The sequence below is a fragment of the Scyliorhinus canicula genome, chromosome 28 (assembly GCF_902713615.1).
Source record: "Scyliorhinus canicula chromosome 28, sScyCan1.1, whole genome shotgun sequence".
Classification (NCBI taxonomy): Eukaryota; Metazoa; Chordata; class Chondrichthyes; order Carcharhiniformes; family Scyliorhinidae; genus Scyliorhinus; species Scyliorhinus canicula.
The window spans coordinates 8,999,707-9,024,723 of NC_052173.1; the positions used below are offsets into that span (position 1 = coordinate 8,999,707).

The following is a 25,017-nucleotide window of genomic DNA, read 5'->3' on the forward strand; positions in this document are numbered from 1 at the left end:
ACATCACCATAGTGTGCTGACAGTTGTGCCGCTCCCCAGGGGGGGGGTAGAGGTGCCCTCTGGCTCCAGACGACCCATCAGCTGTATGGGCACTCCAACACAACCAGTGCCACCATGTTGTCTGGGATGAGTGTGTGTGGCGAGTGTAAAGTGTGTGCGCGGCTGGGATGAGTGTGCGCGCTCCGGCGTCAACAGTTAGTCTCAGGAACGGAGAAACCCACCCATGAAGTTCAGCATAGAACTCCTAATGAGGCGATTTTATTAAAGTGGTTTTCACGCGGTTTTTGCCTCCAAATTGCACCATCAGAAAATCAAGCACCCCAAAATCAGTCATGCGCATTTGTGCTTCTAACTTTTAAAATAATAATTCTCGGGATGTGGGCTTTGCTGGCAAGACCAGGCCTTATTATCCATCCCTAACTGCCCTTGAGGTGCCAGTGGTGAGCCGCCTTCGTGAACCACAGCAATCCACGTGGTGCAGACACCCACAATGCTGTTCAGGTGGACATTCCAGGATTCTAACCAAGCAATGAAGTGGGAATATATTCCTAAATCCGGATGGTGTGCAACTTGGAGGTGGTGGTGTTCCCCATGTGCCTTTTGCACTAGTCCTTCCAGCCGGTAGAGGCATCATGTAAAATCTTTCCAAGGAGTTTCAACCTGCCCGCCCTGACTGAGATGCCAAACTTTATTATTGTTCTGAAAATGGAACAAATATTAATGAAAAACATGAGAAATAAAGTGATTTTTCTTTTGTTATTTAAAGCCTTTTAAAAAGTAATTAATGAGAAACGTGCACATCATTCCACAGCTGCAAATTGAAAAGTGGGTACTTTCTTCCAGTCAGTTTAAGGAACGATTTGAAAATATCCACACAGTAAACTTGCTGTCAGCGTGTGGCAGGCATGTTATCCTGGAGCAGGAGCATACAGTCGGGGTGCACAGATACACCAATCCCCACAGGATTAGGCACAAGAGTCAGCAATCTGGATGTGGTCAAGTACAAGGAGGATCAGGGTCATGGTGAACACTGAGGGTGGTGTGCCACCTGATCCACAGGGACAGTCAGTAACAGCAAAGATCACGGTTGTCATGAACTTTACCATCACCGAGACCTTTCCGACACCCACAGAATAATCTCCTCTTGAGCTATTTGGGCTTTTTATTTTGCCTGAGCTTCCTCATGCACAATTCCTCCACCATGCCCGTGTTACTGATACTCTTGTACCTGCTTTGAGCTGTGAGCTGCACAATGAAGAATTGCAGACTGCAAAATAGTGAATCAACTTTATTCTATCTTGTGGTGTGACATGCTCAATGTATTCAGATAATGCCTTTTCCTTGCATTTTGTGCAATTCCTAATGTGCATGTTCCATACTAATGAATGGATTCCCAGTTGAGTGGCACTGGCTGCATTACTGGTCAGCTACAGGAGATACAGAAGGCCCAGTTTCCATGTCAACGACTAACTCTGCTGAACCTACATCACTGCTCCAATGGAGGCTGCAGAGTCAGTGTTGATATTCTTACAGCTGTCACAGATATGAATGCATAGAATCTTCTCCTGTCCGCAGTCTACACATGGCACAGTTGAAGGGTACTTCCTTCTGATGTCTGCCCATCTGTCTGTGCATAGATCGGTGGGCATTTATGGAGCGTATGAATCCCTCCCTCATGACTGCTTCTAACCAGACTCCAAGCTTATTGAAACTGGCTTGATTGCATTTTGGGATGGTTCCAGAGACGAGGGAGCATTCATGACAGACATGTCTATTGTGCATAGACACAGTGAGGCCTCCAATGCCAATACAGCTCACACACTCCACAATAGACTGAAGTGCAGACAACTGTTGTTCAACGACATCATTCAATTAGGAGACGGAAGTGCCTATCTGGATGTTCAACTCACCCACACTGCTCATAGAGTACTCTCATATGTCTCTAATGGTGCAACAGCTTGTGCAAAATCAGTTCCACATCTACACAATTTGGGAAAGGTGTGCCTTTGCCTTGTACCTGTCACCCCTCTTTAACCTTCCCTCAGTTACTTGCCCTGTGCTTTCCCAGTATAACAAGCTACTTCCCCATACTGTGTATTTGTGCTGCTGTCTGCTTGTTGATGGTTGTTACTTGGTGAGTGCTGCTCACCAGATCTTCTGCAGGGTTAGTAGATTCTGCTTGGTCTGTGAAGAGAACACAGAGTACATTAATTACCTAGTTGCTACTGCATGGTCATTACAGTCTGATTAAGCATTTGTGCAAAATCACGGAACTTGGATATCAGAAATATCTAAAAATATGGTACATACCACAAGATCCGGATTCGCCTCAATCTCCACATACCCCATACCTTCCAGCTTGCTCTGCTGAACAGAACTACAACAGTTTACTGACAAGATGTTTGATGTCTGGGGCTCTGTTACGTGTACCAGCTTGCCACCATCTATCACACGCAATGGGTAGTGTGACAGGTTGTTCAGAAGCATGGAAATTCCTTTGCGTTTTCTAGCACAATGACCGGATTTCTCCAGCCGTCGGGATTCACTTTTCCCACCGGCAGCGCACCCCAGCTCACTGGTTTCCTGGCGGTGGGGGGGGGGGGGGGGGGTTCAATGGGAATCCCATTGACAAATGGCGGAAGTAGGGAATCCCGCCGCCAGCGAACGCCAAGAAACACACGGCTGGGGGACCGGAGAATCCCGCCCAGTACCTCCATGCGTGGCTCAATGTCAAAGTCTTGTTTCAGCCGTGTGAAGCACCCTGAAAAACTTCATTACTTTAAAGGCACTATATAAATGCAAGTTGTTGCTTTCAAACACTGATGCTGTCCTGCACTCTGGGCTTTCGCCCTTCATCTTAGCTTCTCCATTTTAAAGCACACTCAGCACAGAACTCTTACATACAGCATGCACACACAAATCATCCAGGGGTGGATTTAAACCCAGATATAAATGGTCACCTTCTGCACAACCCAGTTAGCCACGAAGAAAGTTTTTTAAAATCCCGCCGGTGGTGGGACTCACTGGTCCCACTGGCAGCGCACCCTGCCCGCGGGTTTCCCGGTGGCATGGGGTGGCCTCAACGGGAATTCCCATCCACAGCAGCGGGAACAGAGAATCCCGCCAAACGGTGCGCCACCAGGAAACGCGTGGCTTGGAGGCCGGAGAATCCGGTCCCTTGTTTTCCCCAACCCGTTTTCCCAACTGCAGGTTGAAATTGCAGGCCACCAGCCCAAAGCGGATGACTGTCTTCTCCCCAATCCAGGGGAACCTGAGGCTCGTCACAGCAGCACCACCACCGTAGCCAGGAGCAGCACCTAAAGAACGGACCGACGGCCGTCTTGGCCTGCAGTACTAGCCGAGACAATATGTTCGCTCACAAAAACACTTAAAACTTTTACTGATTGAATTCATCTGGAATATTGCAAACCAATTCAGATGTGTGCTCAATAATTTGTTCTCAAATCCTGAACAGCGGAAATATGCAATGTGGAAAACAAAATACCTGCTGGGGAGGCTGGATGTAACCCTGAGGCTGAAGCACCTGCTGAGCTGTGGGATGTCCAGGTGCCGAATAGGGAGGTGCAGAGAGAGACTGCCCTGGCGAAGCGATGATGTAGCCAGGCTGCTGGGATATCACTGGGGCTTGAAATACAGCAGAGGTGGTCTCGGGAGCTTCAGTGGAACCTTGACGGCTGAGGCTCATCTGCCCAAACTGGTTGCCAAGTTCTTCAGGCTAGTTTGCATATAAAAACAGAGTTACCCAAACTTCAGCTTCACAACCCAAACAACAGATCTAATTAAGTACGCTGTCAAACAGAAACTATTTTCTGATTTGGGTTCTTCCCCTTAATTTTGCACTGAGTACACACAATGATGGAGACACCGAGATAAGGTTTATTGTCAAATGATACCCAAATAATAAAGGTCGTGCTGGAGGGCTAAACGACATAATCCTGTTGGCCCTGTATTTACATAATCAGTTTAAAAACAAATAAAGTTTTTAGTATCAGTTTATGATTTTTAAGTGCTGCAATATTTGAAGTTCACAGAATTTTACCACATAGGCCATTCGGTCTATCATGGGCTTGGCAATCCGCTGAATAGTATTCCTCTGCTCTTTCCACATACCCATCTTACATTCTCCATTTCAAACATTTATCCATTTCCCGATTGTGAATTCTGCTCCCACCCAAGCTTCTGCTTGGACATTCTGGGTGGAGTTCAACCAAAACATTGGTGTCATTTTGGGCGAGTTTGGGAGTGTTTCCCCACCAGCTATTCGTGCGAGATCCACACTTGTATTCAACCGCACTTCGTCATTTTTACTGGGCCTCGAGAAGTTTCTCCCCGGTCCAGCCCACGCTTAGAAATGTTGGCCGCGGTTTTCAGCCACGCTGCGCCTGAAAAGTAGCTCGCCGCGGCGCCGCATGGCTGATAGAGGGATCGACCCAGCTCGCAACGCCTTGCGAGATCGAACGTGATCTGGCGCGACGTTGTGATTTAAATCCCACGCACCTATAACACATCTGCCTATTAGAGTGGGACAGCTAGTCTCTCTTTAATGTGCAGATTCCTGAGGTACCCGACACATTGAGGTCTATCCCCTTTGACTCAGTGACCTTGGGTGAGCGCCGTTCAGTGCTGGTCTCCACAAACGGAACAGCACTTGAAGGTGTTTCCCAGGGGATCGGAGGTCCCATGGTGCATGCTCTTTGGGCAGGGTGGTATCCTGGTACTGCCATGGTGCCACTGGCAGGGGCACTGCCAGGGTGCCGGTGACAAGCTGGCATTTTATTCACAGTGGCTATTGGGCAGTGTGTGCCTGGTATGGGTGTTGGGGGCTCGGGGATTGCTTCGAGGGCTCCAGAGATAGGGGCGCCATTTAAAAATCATCCTGATCTCTCACAACACCAAGGAGTTGTAGTGAGCAGGGCACCTCAGTGTACAAAATGGCGGTATGTGCGTCTCAGCCGCAGGTTCCCCGCTGAGGCCGCCGATCTAAAGCGAGTGCCGTTTAATAGCATTGTTTCTCAATGCTGGAAGTGACAGGAAACACACAAGCTAAATGCGGTCGCTAAGGGACTTTGTTCCCATTTAGTTAAATCCCACCTGCTTTCAACAATGGGGAGCTGAACCCGTCGGCGAGACTGGTTCCTCAGAGATTGGGCCACCATTTTGAAAGGGTGCCCTGATCTCGAAGTGAGCTTGTGGGTCTCCCACACCACCCCATACATATGGGTATGACCCCACACCTTCCAAGTGAGGCTACCCCACTATGAGGTTGCTGAGCCCCCCCCCCCCCCCCCCCCCACCCCCCCCTTTTCAGGCCTCCACACCCATTCTTTCAGGACCTCCACGCTTCGTCACCCCAAACCTTTGAGTCCCTACATGCCCACCCTTCATCACCCCCCAGACTCTTGGCAGTGCTACCTGCGCACCCTTGTGCCAGAGGGAGAGCCAGGGTGCCACACTGCGCTGACCCCAACCACTCCGGGGTCTCCAATGGCCTGGGAAACCCCCGGATGCCCTTACGCCTGGTCCACCTTTGTGTGAACCAGGACTAAACGGTCGACGCCGCGCTGGGGAGGCCGTTAGTTCCCAGGCGGCAGTAGAATCTGACGCATGTGTATTTAAACGAGCCTCATGGCTTATTTAAATATGCTCATCTGGATCTTGTCCAGCGAGGGCGAGATCCAGATCGTGATGTTCGGCTGAATCTCGCGAGACGTCTCGAGCATCAACGGACTCGTCGCGACCCAAGTGAGGCACGACGAGGCCGGTAAATCGCGCCCTTTGTGTTTGAACAGCTCTCTACGTAAAAGAAAAAAACGTGTCCTAACTTCTCCCTTGTTCTTTTGATGTTGTTGTATTTATGTCCTTTGGTTACTAACTCACAAACCATAACTTTAAATGTCCAGATGAAATCTCCTCTTTGCCTTTGCTGTTCTACTGAAAAGTGCATATGAACCTCCCAGTATCTCCACCCCTTTAACTGCAGGTGTCCTCGTCCTCATTCAAACCGAAGTGTTGCAAGTACTGGTGGCCTCAGTTGCCCTCGTATGCTGGGCATCCAAGAGGCAGATATTTTATGCAGAACTCCCCGTAATGTGTTAATATGAAAGAAGTGCAGAAGCAACACTCCTCATATTGCCTGGAAAAAGCCCTGTACAATTAGTTACCCACCAGACAAACCCATCTGCATTCTTCAAAATGATCTCCATACTTCACACTATATAGGAGCAAACCTCGGCACGATACGCTGTGGGGGGAAATATGTGCTGGGAACACACATGAAAATGTTGCAGAACAGTGGGATGAATGTGCCCGCCACCTGTAATACTGGCATTATTCCATTGATTGATTCAAAGGCCGAGGAACCAACTAGGAAATGGGTGTTAGCCTCTGCTTGTTGAGATATAGGACAGTTTCCCAGGTTTGTTGGTAAGACCGCAACAGTATTTACACAGAGATTTAACATCGCGAAACACTCCATCTTGGAGCTGAGGAGGAGGTTGAGCAGATTGACATACTTCTCAACGATGGAACAGGTTACACAAAACTGTTGGTGGACATGTTATTCTCCTGTGGCCACGACACAAGGTGCAAAGCGTATTTGATTTTAATTGATTTGGAAATGTGAATTCTGCACGGAGACCACAAGTTAAGCAGTTTCCTGCACCAATCTCAGCTTTATATCGGAGCCACAAAGACAGCTACTGCCATTCGGTCTATCCATAGAATCCCTACAGCGCAGGAGGCGACCATTCGGCCCATCGAGTCTGCACCGACCCTCTGAAAGAGCAGCCAACTCCTCCGCCCTATCCTGCGCATTGATCGTGGCCAATCCGCCTAACCTGCACATCTTTGGACTGTGGGAGGAAACCGGAGCACCCGGAGGAAACCCACGCAGACACGGGGAGAATGTGCAGACTCCACACAGTCACCCAAGACCGGAATTGAGCCAGGTACCCTGGCGCTGTGAGACAACAGTGCTAACCACTGTGCCAATAATATTTTATTGGAATTCATGACCCTTCCTTCATCGAGGATATCAGATCTCCATGGTGATATGGCAGAAAGATCTCCCAGCGGGTAGTTAGAAGTAAAGCTGAGAACATTTGATCTGGTCTCGGACTTTCACGAATTGATCTTGAATTCCTGCTCTTAATGAGTGTACTGGGCATCTGACTTTGCTCAGTCGACTGTCCAGATGCCGGCATTACCTCCTGACATGTAATTCAGCCATGGGCAGACTTTCTGCTGGCTGGAGGTAGCCAATGCTGCACAATCTAATGGAGGGTTACACACTGATAATTGGCCCGAAAACGTTTGTGATCACGGGTCCCAGCAAAATGATAATGAGCAACTTCAGACATGATGCCTGGTGTGTCGGGAGAGATTTGGGAACAGGCCTCTACTCCAGGGTTCGAGGCTGCTGTCCATTTAGGCTTTGTACAATTCATGCGTATTGAACATCTCTGTACTTAGAGCTTTAGTCCAGTCGTGCATGGTTAGCAATTCATCGCGATCTTCCTTCTCCTCGTATCCACGCTCCGCCATGTCCCTTCCCCCCCCTCAACAACCCCTCCAGGGCAATTCTGCTCTTAAGATGTCCAGACGTTCAGAGGTGGAGCCCTAGGTCACCACTGCCTGAAGAGCTTTGCTTTGTCTTGTTGTAGAAGGGATTAACACTATTATTGATGCTGCCAGGGCTGAACCCATCTCATTTAAAAAATAATTTATTAGATCCTAGCCAGGGTAAACTCTACAATTCCCTTGTTACTGGATGAGATTTAGAACTCGTTTTGTGTTAAGATAGGAAAACAGTATGAAACGTATGGAGCTGGAATCTCTTCCTGTCTGAAGGGAACACCATTAGGGGTCTTCACTTCCGTACAATTCAGTGCTGGTCATTGTTAATAATGCCACAGCGGGTGGAAATTCCTGTGAATAAGTCACATAAAAACACCCTCAGTGACAACTGGTTGCAGAAAGTCCACTGGCGAATAGCTGATATTAACTGATGCTGAATTCATGGCAGTAATTAATACTGATACACATGCAGTGACATCCAACCAGTCACAACTCAATTTCTCAGACTTGCTGTGCTCACTGAACTTGTTCCTAATAATATGAAAACAGCATAGCCATTCCTTAGGTGCATGATATGAATTGGTCACAACTTTGGCATGCTGTGCACGGTGTTTAGCTAACAAGCATTATGTACAAGTGTCAGCAATAATGAATTTGATAGCATATAAAAGGATAACATTTTGTCTCAGGCAATAGCACATAGTTGGTATTAGAACATAGAACAGTACAGCCCAGTACAGTACAGGCCCTTCAGCCCACGATGTTGTGCTGACCATTTATCCTAATCTAAGATCAACCCAACCTGCACCCCTTCAATTTACTGCTGTCCATGTGCCTGGGAATCGCTGAAATGTCCCTAATGACTCTGACTCCACCACCTCTGCTGGCAGTGCATTCCACACACCCACCACTCTCTGTCGCCTTATCTACACATCGAGTCAGGAATCCTTCCTGTACACACCTGACAAAATCTGCTCCATCCAAACCATTTGCACTAAGGAGGTTCCAGTCAATATTAGGGAAGTTGAAGTCACCCATGACAACAACTCTTTTTGTTGTATTATTGAGTCAGCTGCCCATTACACCTTCTATTGACTTAAATGGAACAAAGCACGGGGTGGGGTGTATAACAGGCGGCCAGACCAATACCACTGATGTCAAATTAATTTCTTCACCCCCCACAACCCAAAGATGTACAGGGTAGGTGGATTGGCCACGCTAAATTGCCCCTTAATTGGAAAAAATGTGCATCTTCAGCAGGCAGTAGCACAGACATAAAAACAGAGTCAGCAGGTCTGGCAATCACGGAGAGCGAAACAAGTTAGTTTTTTTTTAAAAATGTCTCCAAACCAAATTGCAGGCTTGGTTTTTCTCTCTCCATAGATGGTGTGTATTTCCAGCATTTTCTGATTTGATTTCAGGTTTCCAGCAGTATTTTGCTCTTGCAATGGTCGGACATGTTGATGTGAACGATCGAAGCTTTGTGTGCAGGCAGTGTACTGCACAGGTCAGTGCTGCACAGCCACCTGGAACTCAGTGCGGTGAGTGCAAAGTCCAATCTGTACCAGGCTTTCTGTATGTCGATCTGCTTCACATTATTTGGCTGGCAGTGTACTAATTGCTGATGCCGATACCAACGTAGAAAATAGATGCAGGAGTAGGCCATTCGGCCCCTCGAGCCTGCACCACCATTCAATATGATGATGGCTGATCATGCAAATTCAGTATCCCACTCCCGCTTTCTCTCCATATCCCTTGGTACCTTTAGCCGCAAGGGCCACATCCAGCACCCTATTGAATATACCCAACGAACTGGCCCAACAGCTTTCTGTGGCAGAGAATTCCACAAGTTCCAACCAAGATGGCGCCGGAGCGTGCCATCTGTCTGCAAGCTCTCTCACACAAATACTCTTCCTACATCTCCTATAACCGTACTGAGCTCTTAAAACTTAATGCTAACACTGACCTTTACATTGTGTATTTCATGTTTGCCGTATTATGTATTTTCTTTTCATGTACGGAATGATCTGTCTGAACTGCACGCAAAATACTTTTCACTGTACCTTAGAACACGTGACAATAAACAAATCCAATCCATGTTCACAACTCTCTGAGAACCAATTCTCAAGATATTTGCTGCAACAGTGAGTCGATTGAAATGAACTTTTTGATGTGGCCGTTACAAACAGGACAGAAGACTGCCAGCTGAATCCATTCTATGCTTATAAAGACCTTGGCCAGTGCGAGAAGATGAATATTTGTTTCTCTAAGTTCTGTCTCATCAAACCCAACTCCATCAAGAGACTTTACCTCAATCTTTGGACTGTCCGAAGCAACCAGCAGAGACCCTTTAACTTGGCAGAAATGAACTGATGCAATGAGGCAGCTCCTGGGTCCTTTAATGATGGCGGAATAGGAGACTACGTTCACCGCCATCTATCTGTTATGCCATGACAACATTTTCAAATCCATGCGCAGATGCGTTTTTGTACAGATTCTAGCAAACTAGACGACACTGGAACATTGAGCGCATGGATTGAAGTACGACTTTAACGGGCACCGAGCATTTAGGTGAGAAGGAATGACCCACACTTGAAACAACACATTCTGTAACAATTCTCCAGAACACAGCTCTCCTCAATCTGGATCATGTCAAATTTGCTGTAGCAACAGATGACTAATGTGATCATTTTTGCGATTGGAACACGGTCTAATAAATTGGCTAACAGCTGGTACACCAAGTTTATCTAATAAGCAGTGGAACCATAGGAAGGTGCCAGGTTTCTTCCCTTGTCTAGGCAGAGTTAGTTGATCACAGTCGGAGTGGAGATAGAATTATTTGAATTGACTTCCGCACCTCAGGGTGGCAGAAGCATTGAATTCGTGCTCCAGTGGGTCCTGCTGGACGTACACATGCATAGACATAAGCTGAGGATGGGAGTGACATATCCTCCTGAAGAATGACTTCTTTTTCTGAGAATCTAGTGTCACAGCCTGTAAAAAAAAACCTACGAATGGATGCATCATACACAGGTGGAGCTCAGGAAAATTACTGAATCATAAATTATGTTATAGCTACAAGGTCACCCACACCTCTGCCTCCTCAAAATGTGTTCACTGACTGTAATTTCCAGATTTGAAGTTAGGTTTGTTAATGGATGTGAATGTTCTCCACTCAGCTCACTTCCGATAAATAAACAGTGAAATGGAAGTCGCCACAGTCCCAGAGGGCCATAGGGCTGACTGGTGGTGATTTAACCTCAGGGTCACCCCACCTCAGGCGAGGGTCAAGGTTCATGGATAATCTCTACCGGTACGGGGATGGAACCCACGCTGTTGGCGCCACCCCCGCATCACACAAGCCAGTCGTCCAATCAACTGAGCTCAACCTGGCTAGTGCTGCCAAAGTTGAGGAATGATTGCCTCAAATTTAAGTTAAAGCTGTACTATTTATAAAGTTAACAGCAATGCAACTGCACACTCTGGCAAGAGGCTGATTGGAGCTCGAGATCTTCTGTAAACTAAGTATTCTCATTAGAATACACAGTACTGAACACTTAACAACCAAGGTTTGGGAGATTAATATTGGGGTAAACCACTTTCACTTTTGTATGGTTAGATGCAGAAGAAAACTTCCTCAACTTTACTCTCATACGCTCTGGCTCCAATCTCAGAACAGTGCATCCAAGTGAGATATATTCTATTTGCAGGCCAGGCACACTATGATATCTGGCAGCAAGATTAGTGACAATCGGGGGGGCAGTTTGTGCTGTGGAAATTGGGGAAAGACTTCCAAACCCAATTTCACATACGACTTATTCCTGCACAATTACATTCTGCTTGAAGACCCAACTCATAAAGACATTTGATACTCTCGAAGAACTGCCCTTTTTGCAATTAATACCAGCCTATGAGAATGGATCTGGAGTTCAATGAGCAGAATATGGTGGATCTCCATGAAAACTACATATGACCTTGCACACTGGTGTGGCAAAATTTCCGTTTCTTTGTACCTATTAAGATGAGGGATATTAGTGCTGCAGCCAGCTCCTCTTGTCACTAACTGGCATTCACCTGAGGTATAGCACAACTCTGTAGCTCAGTACCAACTTACAAAGAGCAGCCTCTTGTAGGCTACGTTTCAATTTTTAAAATACAATAACATAGAACATACAGTGCAGAAGGAGGCCATTTGGCCCATCGAGTCTGGAACGATCCACTTAAGGCCTCACTTCCACCCTATACCCGTAACCCAATAACCCCTCCTAACCTTTTTGGTCACTAAGGGACAATTTATCATGGCCAATCCACTTAACCTGCACGTCTTTGGACCATCTTTCTACCTGAGTAAGGCTGTAATTTAGTGCCAAACGAGGCACATTTCAGTTGTGTACGCAGCATTGAGATTTCCCAAAGTCACTTTGCATCCGATTCTTACAGCCAAACAGAGGATACTTTTATCTCGTCCGTTTTGGCTGGATTTGAACCCTGATCCCAGTTGTGAAATTGAGGCCCATGTCTAATTTAGCTCCCTGCTTCACAATCCAGGGACTGGAATTCTCCGGCCATTGGGATGCTCTTTCCCCGCATCCTGCCTGAGTGTTTCCCAGCAGCGTGGGGATGGCTTCAATGGGAAATCCCATTGACAAGTGGCAGGAAGAGAGGTTCCCACCGCCAGCCAACGGCGCGTAAGAAACACGCAGCTGGGAAACCGGAGAATCCCGCCCATTTATATCCCGACCGTGTATATTTGGGTTAGAGATAAACCCTCACACTCCTGCAAGTGGTTTTTCAGGTTTACTTTTACTCATCCTGACAACCCGGAAAGCACTTCACTGACTGAATGAGACATTAAGCAAAGCACTGCCATCCCTAGCCCACATTTATGTGGGTCACCTGATTACAATGGACTAAATTCAGGGTAGAAGCAAAGCAAGTCCGTTTGAAAGCGAGCCAATTTGGGATGTGTCAATAATGCAGAGGCAATGTTTCCCGTCTTGAGTAGCTGCCACCTGTCCTACTGCTGGTCACCATGCCAACCATCGGCAATTGTAGCGGGCGGGATTGTCCGGTGTGTCTCTCAGCTGCACCCCGTTCGCTGGCAGCGGGATTCTCTCCCCCCCCCCCCCCCCCCCCCCCCCCCCCCCCGCTGGAAAACCCACGGGCGAGCGTGTGCTGCCAGCGGGAACAAAGAATCCCAACGGCTGGAGAATTCCGGCCAATTTATAAACTGCTGCTTTTCAACGTCGTGCACACTATGTACTGAATGCATCTACAGCACGGTTACACACTTCTCCTGTGATAAACATGATTATTGGAAGCACGGTTCGGAAAGATATCCACGACCACTTTGGCTGCTTGAACGGCTTAGTCTGCGTAATGTTTTGCATGCAGCTTTATTCCGAAAATGCATTTTTATGTGGTTGAGTAACAATTAGATCAATGGCTTCAAGGAACTGAAAAATTCCATCAAGTACAGTTGGAAAGGCTGATGGAAAACCCACATAGAAGATAGCCATGCAAAACTCGATATGGAAACACCCCTTCCTCTTTCCATTTCTGAGCAAGTTGTCCCATGTTAAATTACAGTTCAGGACCTCACACAAGTGACTCCCTTTGTATAGTTGATGTTGGAAAATCAATTGATGGAGGGACAGGTGAGTATGGGGAAGCAGATGCAACCAATCACTGAACGCCCACAAACATTTCAGGGAGTCATTGGATGATAAATCCAGAGCAGGAAACGGGATTGATTTTCATTCCCCCTTCCAAGCTCGAGGATGTTGAAGCTCCTGGGCACTTGCACGGCTGCCCTTTTTGAGGTCAGTTATTTTAGCTCAGAATAGGCATCGAACCCAAGACTTTCCTCAGTGCAATAGTGGAAAGTGCATTTACCCACTGTGTCAGTACGCCTGCAAACTATGAAAGTCAGAATTATTGATAAACTAATTTCCATAGTGGAGATCGTTGTTTTCCAATGATCTTATTTATGTGACGTTTATAATGCCAATGACTTGGCACATTATGAATGGAGGTTTAGTTTTGGGGCAGATGGAGGGAGGAGGCGTGAAAGAAGAACAGCGAGGTCCTTCTGCCGCACTTCGTATATCTCAGTGGGCAAACATATCCTGCTCGACATTTTGTACAGGCAGAAATTTGAATTTTCACGTGTAAACTTCGCACGCACCTTGTTTTAAGGGCAGAAACAGTTTCAGCTATAGAGGCACGGGTACTTATCTTCCCCATTGAAAACAAGCAGGAAAATTGAAAATCGTGATTCCGTGGGCAAGGCCCAGCATTCTTATATCCTCGCGCTTCCCGAGCAGATGTCAGGAGCTGCGATATATTCCTCAAACACTCCCTTATGATCCAACGGTATCCTTTATATATCCAACCGTAATACTACTTTGGTAAAGAGTTGAGGGTAGCACAGACAAACATGCAAAACTGTTGACACACACAGGTAGAACTAAACATCCAGAACTGATAACATGTACCATAGTGTATTGCTGGGGAGGCGAGACTGGCAGAAGAACTTGGGGACAAGAGGTCGCAGAATACTGGATAGGCTGTGAAGAGGGTTGCAGAGATGGCAAGGGCTAAGATAGCCAACAACACAGAGAAAGTATTGGAAAAAAGAAACACGGGTTAATGTCATCATACTCGTCACTGCACAAAAATACTTCAGACACACATTCGACAGCACGCGAGATCTGTCAAACCAACATTTGTTTTATCCTTTTCAAGGAGGCCTAGATTCCACCCCCCTCCCCAGTCCCCCTTAATCTTTCTCGACCATGCACATCATGCATTCAGGAGGATAAGTAGGCAAACTGCTCTCAGCTCTCTGCCAATGGCATTCTTCAACCAGCTGCCAGACAATAAGTGATATAGCCCTGTAATGGCTCCCATTCTCATTCCCTTCCCTTCCCTGGTGGCCCCCTTCTGCTACCTAGACAGCACTGTGGCTGAGGTTGGGAATTCAGTGTGACAGAATGAAACTGGTGCCCTTCCAGCGTGTAACTCCTCCGAGTTGGTTAGCAATAGTAAGATACTCAAGAGCCACGAGTCGTCATTTTTGAAAACGGCAATTGTATAACAATAACCGATCTACGGTATTCTACAAAATGAATATCTGTGATGAGATGTAGAATGCACATGTGGCCAATTGAGGTGTATGATCTTCCTCCGATACTGACCAGACCATTTACCATCGTGAGCAGACACTACAATCTCTGCTGAACAAGTCACAACTTCGTGTGCATCTTAAATACAGGGCAGCAATCTAGAGGTTCTTGAAATCTAAATGGTAACTGAAACAGGGAAGGAGCATGCATCAGAATTCGTAAGAACCTGCGAGAGTCAAGTCAGACGTTATGTGCATGAATTTAAAGTGGTGCTGTACCAGGGAGAATGTTGAATTACCGACTGTAGAGAAAGTCTTTGTCATTGCTTTAATTAAGTGCAACCAAGATTAAGCGGCAGGATTCTCCCATTCGGCGGCAGAGTGTCCACGCCGTCGGAAACGCCGTTGCGTTTCATGACAGCATGAAAGGGCTGCTGGGAGTACCGATTCTGGCCTCACGCCTCTCCAGGCTCCCATCCCGGCGCGCACTGTGCGCCGCGGGACCCGCGCTTGCGCGGTGGCCTCGCCCAACGTGCTGGCCCCGACGCAACATGGCGCAGGAGTTCAGGGGTCGGCGCGTAAGAAAATAGGCCCGGGGAGCGAGAGGCCGGCCCGCCGATCGGTGGGCCCCGATCGCGGCCCAGTCCCCATCGGAGGCACCGCCCCGGGGTCGGAGCCCCCCCCCCTCCCCCTCAGGGCGGCCCCCCGACCGTGTGTGCAGAGTTCCCGCCGGCTGCGGCCAGGTGTGGCCGGCGCCGGCGGGACTCTGCCTTTTTAGAGCGGCCACTCGGCCCGTCCAGACCGGAGAATCGGCGGCCTGGCCTGTGTACAGCTCCGCGGAGAATCGCGTGCCGGCGTCGGGGCAGTGTGGCCCGGTTGCGGAGATTCTCCGGCCCGGCCACGGGCTGGGAGAATCCCACCCAGGAACTTTTTCATCCCAGAAGGAAGAGAGAATTCAAATTACCGAGGGGCGCTATCATTTTTAGACTGTGCCACGACACAAAGCCGCCATAACTAGGCAACTTCCGATTCAACACTTACCTAATTATTTCCAAGAGGACCAGGGTCTGCTTGGCCATCCCTTTGGTTGATGTATATGGACTGATTTGTGCCAGTTATCCAGGTAAAGACAGATCGTCTGCTTCAGTAAAACAAATCCTCCGTGAAAATCGTGGCTGCAAAGGTTAAGCCAAGTGGCAGTAATCTGTCCGAATCATTCGTGTCTCCTGTACGTACTACCTGCAAGATCTTTTGATTCCTGTCTGCAACTGACACACAACATAGACTTGTGCTCCACTTTTACTTCCTGAGCAATCTAATGGGCAGCACAGTAGCATTGTGGACAGCACAACTGCTTCACAGCTCCAGGGTCCCAGGTTCGATTCTGGCTTGAGTCACTGTCTGTGCTGAGTCTGCACATCCTCCCCGTGCTGCGTGGGTTTCCTCCGGGTGCTCCCGTTTCCTCCCACAATCCAAAGATGTACAGGTTAGGTGGATTGGCCATGATAAATTGCCCTTAGTGTTGGGTGGGGTTACTGGGTTATGGGGATAGGGTGGAGGTGTTGACCTTGGGTAGGGTGCTCTTTCCAAGAGCCGGTGCAGACTCGATGGGCCGAATGGCCTCCTTCTGCACTGTAAATTCTATGATAATCTACTGAGGAAGTGACCATTTGAATGAGTATGGAACCAATGGGAGTTAATGGGGGGAAACTCTCCAGTGGCTGAGGAAGGAGCAGTGCTCCGAAAGCTAGTGTTTGAAACAAACCTGTTGGACTTTAACCTGGTGTTGTAAGACTTCTTACTGTGCTCACCCCAGTCCAACGCCGGCATCTCCACATCATGCAGTTTAAGAATAAGATCCCTTTGAAGACAGGGATGCGGACATGCCTTTTTTTCTCGGTCTGTGGAATTCACTTCTCCAGACAGCAGCAGATGCTGGGCCATGGAATTTATTAAAGGCTCAATTCGACAGATCGTTTGATTGACAACCCTGGACTCAGTGTTATGGGGCACAGTCAGGAAAGTGGTGTTGAGACCACAACCAGGCCAGCCATGATCTTATTCAATGGCGGAGCAGGCTTGAAGGGCTGAATGGCCTCCTCATGCTCACAAGGCAACATGGTTGTGGTTGTCTGCGCTCAGTCAGAACAGCGTCAGAGCATCACTGCAGGAATTTCTCAGGAAAGTCTTGCATGCCGAAACATTTTCAGCTACATCTTGTGTCATAGCGTCAGGAGGTTACTCACGGAATGTTCCATTCAAAACGCATCTGACAATGAAGCAGCCCATGCTAGCTTGTACCAGGACGAAGATAACCTTGTACTGACAAGTGGCATGTAACATTCACCCACTCAAGAGGTGGATAATGACCACCTTGAACAAGAGAAAGCCCCTTAATTCTCAACAACAGCACCACTGTGATCTCCCACAATACCAGGTCACCACTGAGCAGAAACTGAACTGGACCAACCACATGGCCAAAAAGAGAGCAGAGGAGAGACTGGGTACGCTGCAACAAATCGCTCAACTCCCACTAAAGCCTCAAGCCAACAGTATGAAGGTATATTCACTACTCGCCTTGATAGGTGCAGTTGTAATGACACTGAAGAACAGAAAGGTTCACTTAGCCTCTTCCAATTGTCTCAATATCCAGCTATTCTATCAGCATCACTGTGACCGCAATATGCATCAGCAATAGCACGCTACAACAACTCAACAAGGTTACTCTGACAGCATCGCTCTCCGCTGTAACCTCTACAATCAGGAAGATCAAAAACAGGAATGCTGCGGGATCACCACCTGCACGGTTCCTTCCAAGTCTCACATCACCCTGACCTCGAGATAATTCATTTTTATCCCCACTGCCGCTGGGTCAAAACCTGGAACTCCTAACTCCCGCGTCACGACGTGAACATCAGTGGTGCAAGAAGGCAGCTCACTCCAACCTTCTCAAGGAAACTAGAGATGGACAATAAATGCAGCGTTGCATTTCTCAGCCACATCCCAAATCTTTTTCAATTTCCTCTTCCCCAACCATGGATCAAGAATGCAACTTGGTCAATGAGCCTTTCCTGGGACAACTGGCAGATATGGATCTATAGCTGTCTTGAAGCAGCAGAAAGTGACATCTCTTGGTGCTTGGAGGAATGAAGTTTGAATCTTCTTACAGCCCAGTACTGCTCGTCTTTCAATCAGTCCATTGTGGTGAGTTTTTGTACTAATTTTGGCGCAGGCTTTACGCCGTGACAACAGAAGGCAGCAAAGACAGATGCTGTGTGTGTTAGTCACCAGGAAGGATTCATGACATTTGACATGGATACCCATCTCAAATCCTGGGGCTGCCATCAACCAGAAGCAGGAGGATCTGCTCAGAACTCAAAAAGGCCAAGAAATGCCAGCGACAAAAAAGCGCTTTGCCACTTAGCATGAGTAGACAACTTGAGACACTTTCAACATGAGGATGCTCTTGCCTTTCAAAAAACTACACTTCAACTGAAGACAGAAATGACATTTTCCTTCCCAGAGTGACAAGAAAGTAAGGGAACTCCAGCTGCTGTCTAGAGAAACACAACAGAAGCACAGAGACATAAATGGTCAGCTGATCAGGACAGCTGGGCATGGGGCAAGGGTCTTAAAAGGGTAGTGTCTGAAGTGCTTTGTCTCCTGTAAATAAACCCCCTGTAGGATGACAGAATTTGCCGGAGACATGTAGAACAAGTTTTATCTGTGACCAGATATTAGTATAAGCATACTGCAAACCGTGGGTAGCACAAGTGTTTAGCACTGTGGCTTCACAGCGCCAGGGTCCCAGGTTCGATTCCCGGCTGGGTCACTGTCTGCACGCTCGCATGTCTGGGTGGGTTTCCTCCGGGTGCTCCGGTTTCCTCCCACAGTCCAAAGATGTGCAGGTTATGTGGATTGGCCATGCTAAATTGCCCTTAGTATCCAAAAACATTAGGAGGGGTTATTGGGTTATGGGGATAGGGTGGAAGTGAGGGCTTAAGTGGGTCGGGGGTCAGTGCAGACTCGATGGGCCGAATGGCCTCCTTCTGCATTGTATGTTGTATGTTCTTGTGGCAGAACTCAGCGACTGCAACATTACAATCTTTTACGCTGATGTCTTGTAAACTGTCCAAACAGACAAAGAGGTCCAGAACTTTTCAATTATACAGAAATTCAGTATCCGACAGTAGAGGACATTAGAAGGACTCCATCCACACCATGCAAAGTATAACATTTGACTTGTTGAGTAAATGCAAATGCAGTTGGACCTATTGTTTTCCCTGACGAAGTTCTCTTTACATAATTCACTGATCTCAGGTTTGAGCACTCGAGCACTGTGCCATAAAGGCCCTGTAAAATGACTTAGGGACACGGATTTGCTGCTTTCATAGAAAAGCAGAATGGAACCATGGAATGTCACCTCCAAATCAGTGGCAAAATCCCTGGAATCCTTTGCAATAAAAATGGATATTCATTCATTGGGTCTTTAAAAACCAATTGAGACAATTGCAGGTACGGTCTTTTCATTCTTTAGACAGGGCAAGGCGTTTTCACCAAAATTATTCCCAGCCTTCTATGCCCATCAAACTTGGATTGGCTTTTAACTATCCTTTCTCAACTGGTTCCCTAGGGTTACATTCAGAACCACTGTCCTTCACGGTAATATTCTATGAAGAATAAAGAAACAATTTATAGTACAGTAGAGCTTTCTTATAATCATACCAAACATGGGGTTGAGAAATATTTGGCTACCCATTAAATCTGGACCGCCCCCAAAGTGTGTAATCCCAAAGGTATCGGGTCCTGGAGAGCCCGGAGTGGCATTTTGCTGGACATGACCAAAATCTCTTTTCGGGAGTCTCCACGAGGAAGGCTGAACTTCAATAATCAGCCTGAAAGACTACAGCAGCCGGTTACAGAGTGTTATTATTATGCATCTTCTTATTTAAATCCATTGCGAATGCCATCAGTAAGTGCTGTGACGTCATTAGTTGTTACCTGTGAATGCTCGTATTTAACTACCGTTATTTCGATGTTTAATGAGCTGCTCCTGTTTTTTGAGTCCATACTATGCTTTAAATATTATTTTTTTAATATATTGTCATGGGAATGTCACTTTAAGAAATGTTTGTCTGCTCAAGTGGCTGCAGTGATGTCAGAGTGTGGGTGGAGCTGTGCTCTGGCTCTGCTTTTTAGTTTCGCTTTGAGGAAAAGCTTGGGTGTGTCTGTGTTTTTTAGTTTTGTTTGAATGTTGGAGCTGAAGCCAGCCAAAGAAGGTGTAATTTCGATCTCTCTGCCATCTAAAGACTATCTCTAGATCATTTGGTGAATTCAGACTGATAACTGCTCTCAGTGGAGAATTTAAACCTGATGTGTTTCTGTAAAGGGGGTTCTTTTTGTCTTATGGATGTTGCAAAGAAAGATTAAGAGTTACTTAGAGAGTACTGTATTCTTTGGGGGATTTATTGGTGTTGATAGTTGTTAAGATGTTTACTGTGGGTTTATAAAGTGTTAACTGGTTTCATAAATTAACATTGTTTTAATGTAAAAGTACTGTAGATCTCTGTTGCATCACATCTGAAGAGTAAGCCCGTGTGCTCCCCATAACCACAATCTATTAAAAGTTGTGGTTCAGGTGAACGTCATGATACACTTTGGGGTTCTCTAAACCCTGGCCCATAACAATTGGGGGCTCGAGGGGGATAAAAGTCTATCCATTGGGTTGGCTTTGTGAACTTAAAGACAGTGAAGGGTGAGCATATTGTGGTTGCTTTTCAGGTGTGGTATTCCAGTTTAAGTAGGGAGTGTGTTGTGGACAATGGCTCTTTCAGAGGCTCAGAAGTTTTTGGGGGTGGAGACTGTCACACGCAGTACCTTACGCAGAGACTAAAAACAGGCATTTAGAGTTGGCAAGAAATTGCAGTTAACATTACCTGACAAAATGCGAAAAGGTAATTATGGCGGTGGCTAAGCATTTAAAATTGCCTGAGATACAGTCTGACTCATTGGAAATGGCAAAAATTCAGTTACAAATTAAACAAATGGAACATGAGAAAGAATTAAAGCAGCTTGAATACGAAAGAGATAGAGAACAAAAAGAAAGAGAAAGGGAGCTACAGATCGGGGAGAAAGATAAAGAGAGAGAGTTTGAACTTCAGAAAATGGCTATGAAACATGACAGTCAGTTAAAATTGGTGGAGGTAAAGGGAAACATACAGTTGGAGGATAGTGATGAGGATAGTGAGAAAGAGCGTCATAGTCGAAGGTTTGGTGGGAATCTATTTAAATATGTCCAAGCATTGCCAAGGTTTGATGAGAAGGAAGTGGAAGCCTTGTTCATTTCATTTGAGAAGGTAGCTAAACAAATGAAATGGCCACAGGACATGTCGGTATTACTGTTCAAACAAAGCTGGTAGGTAGGGCTAGTGAAGTGTTTTCATCACTATCGGAGGAGGTATCTGGGTCGTATGAGGTGAAAAAAATCCATCTTCGGTGCATATGAACTTGTGCCTGAAGCCTACAGACAAAGGTTTAGAAATTAAAAGAAAGAATTTGGTCAAACATAATGGAGTTTGAAAGGATCAAACAGAGTAATTTTGATAGGTACATAAAGGCTTTGAAAATAGACCAAACGTATGAAGCCAACAGAGAAATTATACTTTTGGAGGAGTTTAAAAATTCAATTCCTGATGTAGTGAGAACTCATGTGGAAGAGCAGAGGGTTAAAACTGCGAGGTTAGCAGCAGAAATGGCAGATGATTATGAATTAGTTCATAAATCAAAGCTTGGTTTCCGACATCAGTTTCAGCCGGTGAAGGATAGAAACTGGGACATGAGAAATACTCAAGTGGTAAAAGTAAAAGAGATCTAACTCAAAGTGACGAACCAAATCCAGATGACTGTGACATACCTCAAATTAAATTGGAAAACGAGGATGTTCTTAAAAATTGGGATAAATTGTTGAGTTACCTTCCAGAGGAAAGACGGACTGACCTGAAAGATACTGAAGCAGTATCACATGGACAAGTTTGTGGAGATAAATTGGGAAGTACTAAAATGGCTATACATGATGTAGATGTGGGAAATGCTGTTCCAATCAAACAACATCCATACAGACTTAACCCTTTAAAATTGGGGCAGGTTAACAAAGAGATTGAGAGTCTGCTTAAAAATGGCATAATTGAAGTGGGTTGCAGCCAATGGAGCTCACCCAGAGTGATGGTGCCTAAACCAGACGGTACCCAACGGTGGTGTGTGGACTATAGAAAGGTTAAAGCAGTTACAAGAACGGACTCTTATCCTATCCCACGCTTGGAGGATTGCATTGAGAAAGTGGGACAATCAGCTTTTATTTCTAAACTGGATTTAATTAAAGGTTACTGGCAGGTACCTTTATCAGAAAGGGCGAAGGAGATTTCAGCTTTTGTGACTCCAGATGGTATATACCAATTCAAAGTTATGCCATTTGGCATGAAAAACACCCCAGCCACATTTCAACGGTTAACTAGCAAAGTTGTTTCAGGATTACCCGATTGTGCGAATCGACGATCTGGTAATTTTCAGCCAGACATGGAAAGAACATTTAAAACATTTGATGGAGTTATTCGATCGACTTCAGGAGGCGGGTTTGGTGATAAACCTAGCCAAAAGTGAATTTGGAAAGGTCCAAGTCACTTTCCTTGGCCATACAATCGGACAGGGTCGAATGCCCCCACGGGATGTGAAACCAACAGTTATTGAGGAGTTTCAGATACCCTCAAGACAAAGGGAAATAATGCGATTTCTTGGCATGAGTGGATTTGATCGAATATTGGTGAAAAATGTTTGTAGCGTGGTTGCTCCACTGATGGACTTGCTGAAGAAACGTCGAAAAGTTTGAAGGGGAGCCAGTGGATGTGGTGTATTTGGACTTTCAGAAGGCTTTGCACGAGGTTCTCCTGAAGCGAGGTATCTTTTCCTCACTCTTAAGGAATTAAAATCCAATATTGGGGTTTCTGTCCAGTATGCTCGCCACTTTTGGGGTCTGGTCCAGGATCGTAACAATAGGGAGCTAGGAAATAAATTAAAAAGGGTAGTAATCTCAGCATTGCTCCCAATGCCACGAGTTAATGACAGCAGGAATAGGAGACCAGGCCAAATGGCTGTGTGGCTGGAGAGATGGTGTAGGAGGGAAGGATTTACACTTCTGAGGCATTGGGGACGATTCTGGGGAAGATGGGACTTGTACAAGTTGCACATATTACACCCCAGCAGGATCGAGGCTCATATCCTCCCAGGGGTGTTTACCAGCGCTGTTGGGAAGGGTTTAAACTAGAGTGGCAGGAGGACGGGAACCTGGGCAGGAGGACGGGAACATGAGCAGAAAGAAACGAGAGAGAGAAACAAAGATAGAAATGGAAGGCAGAAATATATGTTGCTTCCTCTGGCTAGGGGGAGGGGTCCAGGCCAAGGGGGTCACAGTTTCAGGTTTCAGGGTAAACCGCTTTCTTTTCATTCATTCTCGGGATCTGGGCATCACTGGCCTTCATTGTCCATCCCCACTTCGAACTGAGATGAGGAGAAATCTCTTCAGCCAGAGGGTGGTGAACCTGTGGAACTCTCTACCACAGAAGGCTGTGCAGGCCAAATCACTGAGTATATTTAAGAAGGAAATAGATAGATTTCCTGGCTGCAAAGGTGTTCATGGGTATGGGGAGTATGTGGGAGTATGGCTCGAGATAGAGGATCAGCCATGATCATACTGAATGGCGAAGCAGGCTCAAAGGGCTGAATGGTCTTCTCCTGCTCCTATTTTTAGGTTTCTAGGCCATCGGTCCCAGTACAGTACAAGGGGACTGGTTTAGCAGAGTGGGCTGGACAGTTGGTTCATGATGCAGAGCAAGGCCAGCAGCATGGGTCCAATCCCCGTACGGGCTGAGGTCCCACCTTCACAACCTTGCCCCTTACCTGAGGTGTGGTGACCTCAGGTAAAATCGCCACCAGTCAGCTCACCCTGATGTGGTGCAGTGTTTGCAGTTCAGCCTCCAACTCAATGACTCTGAGCCAAGTTGCTCCAGTCACAGACTGAGTTTGCCTTGGATCACACAGATCTGCACCAGCTCCCAAATCCTGCAGCAGTCGCATATCACCTGCCCTTCCATCCTTATAGCGTTTAATTCATTTTTTAAAAAATCCTCTCACATGATGTGGGCATCGTTGGCTAGGCCAGCATTTGTTGCCCATCCATAATTGCCCCTTCAGAAGGTGATGGTGAGCTGCCTTCTTGAACCGCTGCAGTCCATGTGGTGTAGGTACACCCACAGTGCTGTTAGGGAGTTCCAGGATGTTGCCCCAGCAACGGTGAAGGAACGGCCGATATATTTCCCAGTCAGGGTGGTGAGTGGCTTGGAGGGGAACCTCCAGGTGGTGGGGTTCCCAGGTATCTGCTGCCCTTGCCCTTCTAGATGGTAGAGGTTGTGGGTTTGGAAGGTGCTGCCTAAGGAGCCTTGGCGAGTTATAGCGGTGCATCTTGTAGATGGTACACACGGCTGCTACGGTGTGTCGGTGGTGGAGGGAGTGAATGTTTAAGATGGTGGACTGGGTGCCAATCAAGTGGGGCTGCTTTGCCCAGGATGTTTTTTGAATTTATTCATGGGGTGTAAGCATTGTTTATTGCCCATCCTTGAGTGTTGTTGGAGCTGCAACTAATCCAGGCAAGTGGAGAGTATTCCATCACACTCCTGACTTGTGCCTTGTAGATGGTGGACAGGCTTTGGAGATGGCAGTGCCAATAAACGTTCAGGGGCGATGGTTAGATTCCCTCTTGGCAGAGATGTTCATTGTCTAGCACTTGTGTGGCACGAATGCAACTTGCCACTTATCAGCCCCAAGCCTGGATGTTGCTGCATTTGGACATGGGCTGCTTCAGTATCTGCAGTCATCAGCAACATCCCCACTTATCAGCCCCAAGCCTGGATGTTGCTGCATTTGGACATGGGCTGCTTCAGTATCTGCAGTCATCAGCAAACATCCCCACTTATCAGCCCCAAGCCTGGATGTTGCTGCATTTGGACATGGACTGCTTCAGTATCTGCAGTCATCAGCAAACATCCCCACTTATCAGCCCCAAGCCTGGATGTTGCTGCATTTGGACATGGACTGCTTCAGTATCTGCAGTCATCAGCAAACATCCCCACTTATCAGCCCCAAGCCTGGATGTTGCTGCATTTGGACATGGGCTGCTTCAGTATCTGCAGCCATCCGCAAACATCCCCACTTATGATGGAAGGGAGGTCATTGATGAAGCAGCTGAA

At 46.9% G+C, this 25,017-nt stretch overlaps 1 protein-coding gene across 1 annotated transcript in view; it reads right to left on the bottom strand.

Moving 5' to 3' along the window:
• LOC119958094 (R3H domain-containing protein 2) overlaps positions 1–25,017 on the bottom strand; it is a 148,581-nt gene that overhangs the window by 56,370 nt on the left and 67,194 nt on the right. The window contains exons 14-15 of the mRNA XM_038786323.1: positions 14,094–14,195; positions 3,506–3,736 (exon numbers count right to left, since the gene is read on the bottom strand). Of these exons, the coding sequence (XP_038642251.1) occupies positions 3,506–3,736; positions 14,094–14,195 (333 nt within the window). The remainder of the gene's footprint in view (positions 1–3,505; positions 3,737–14,093; positions 14,196–25,017) is intronic.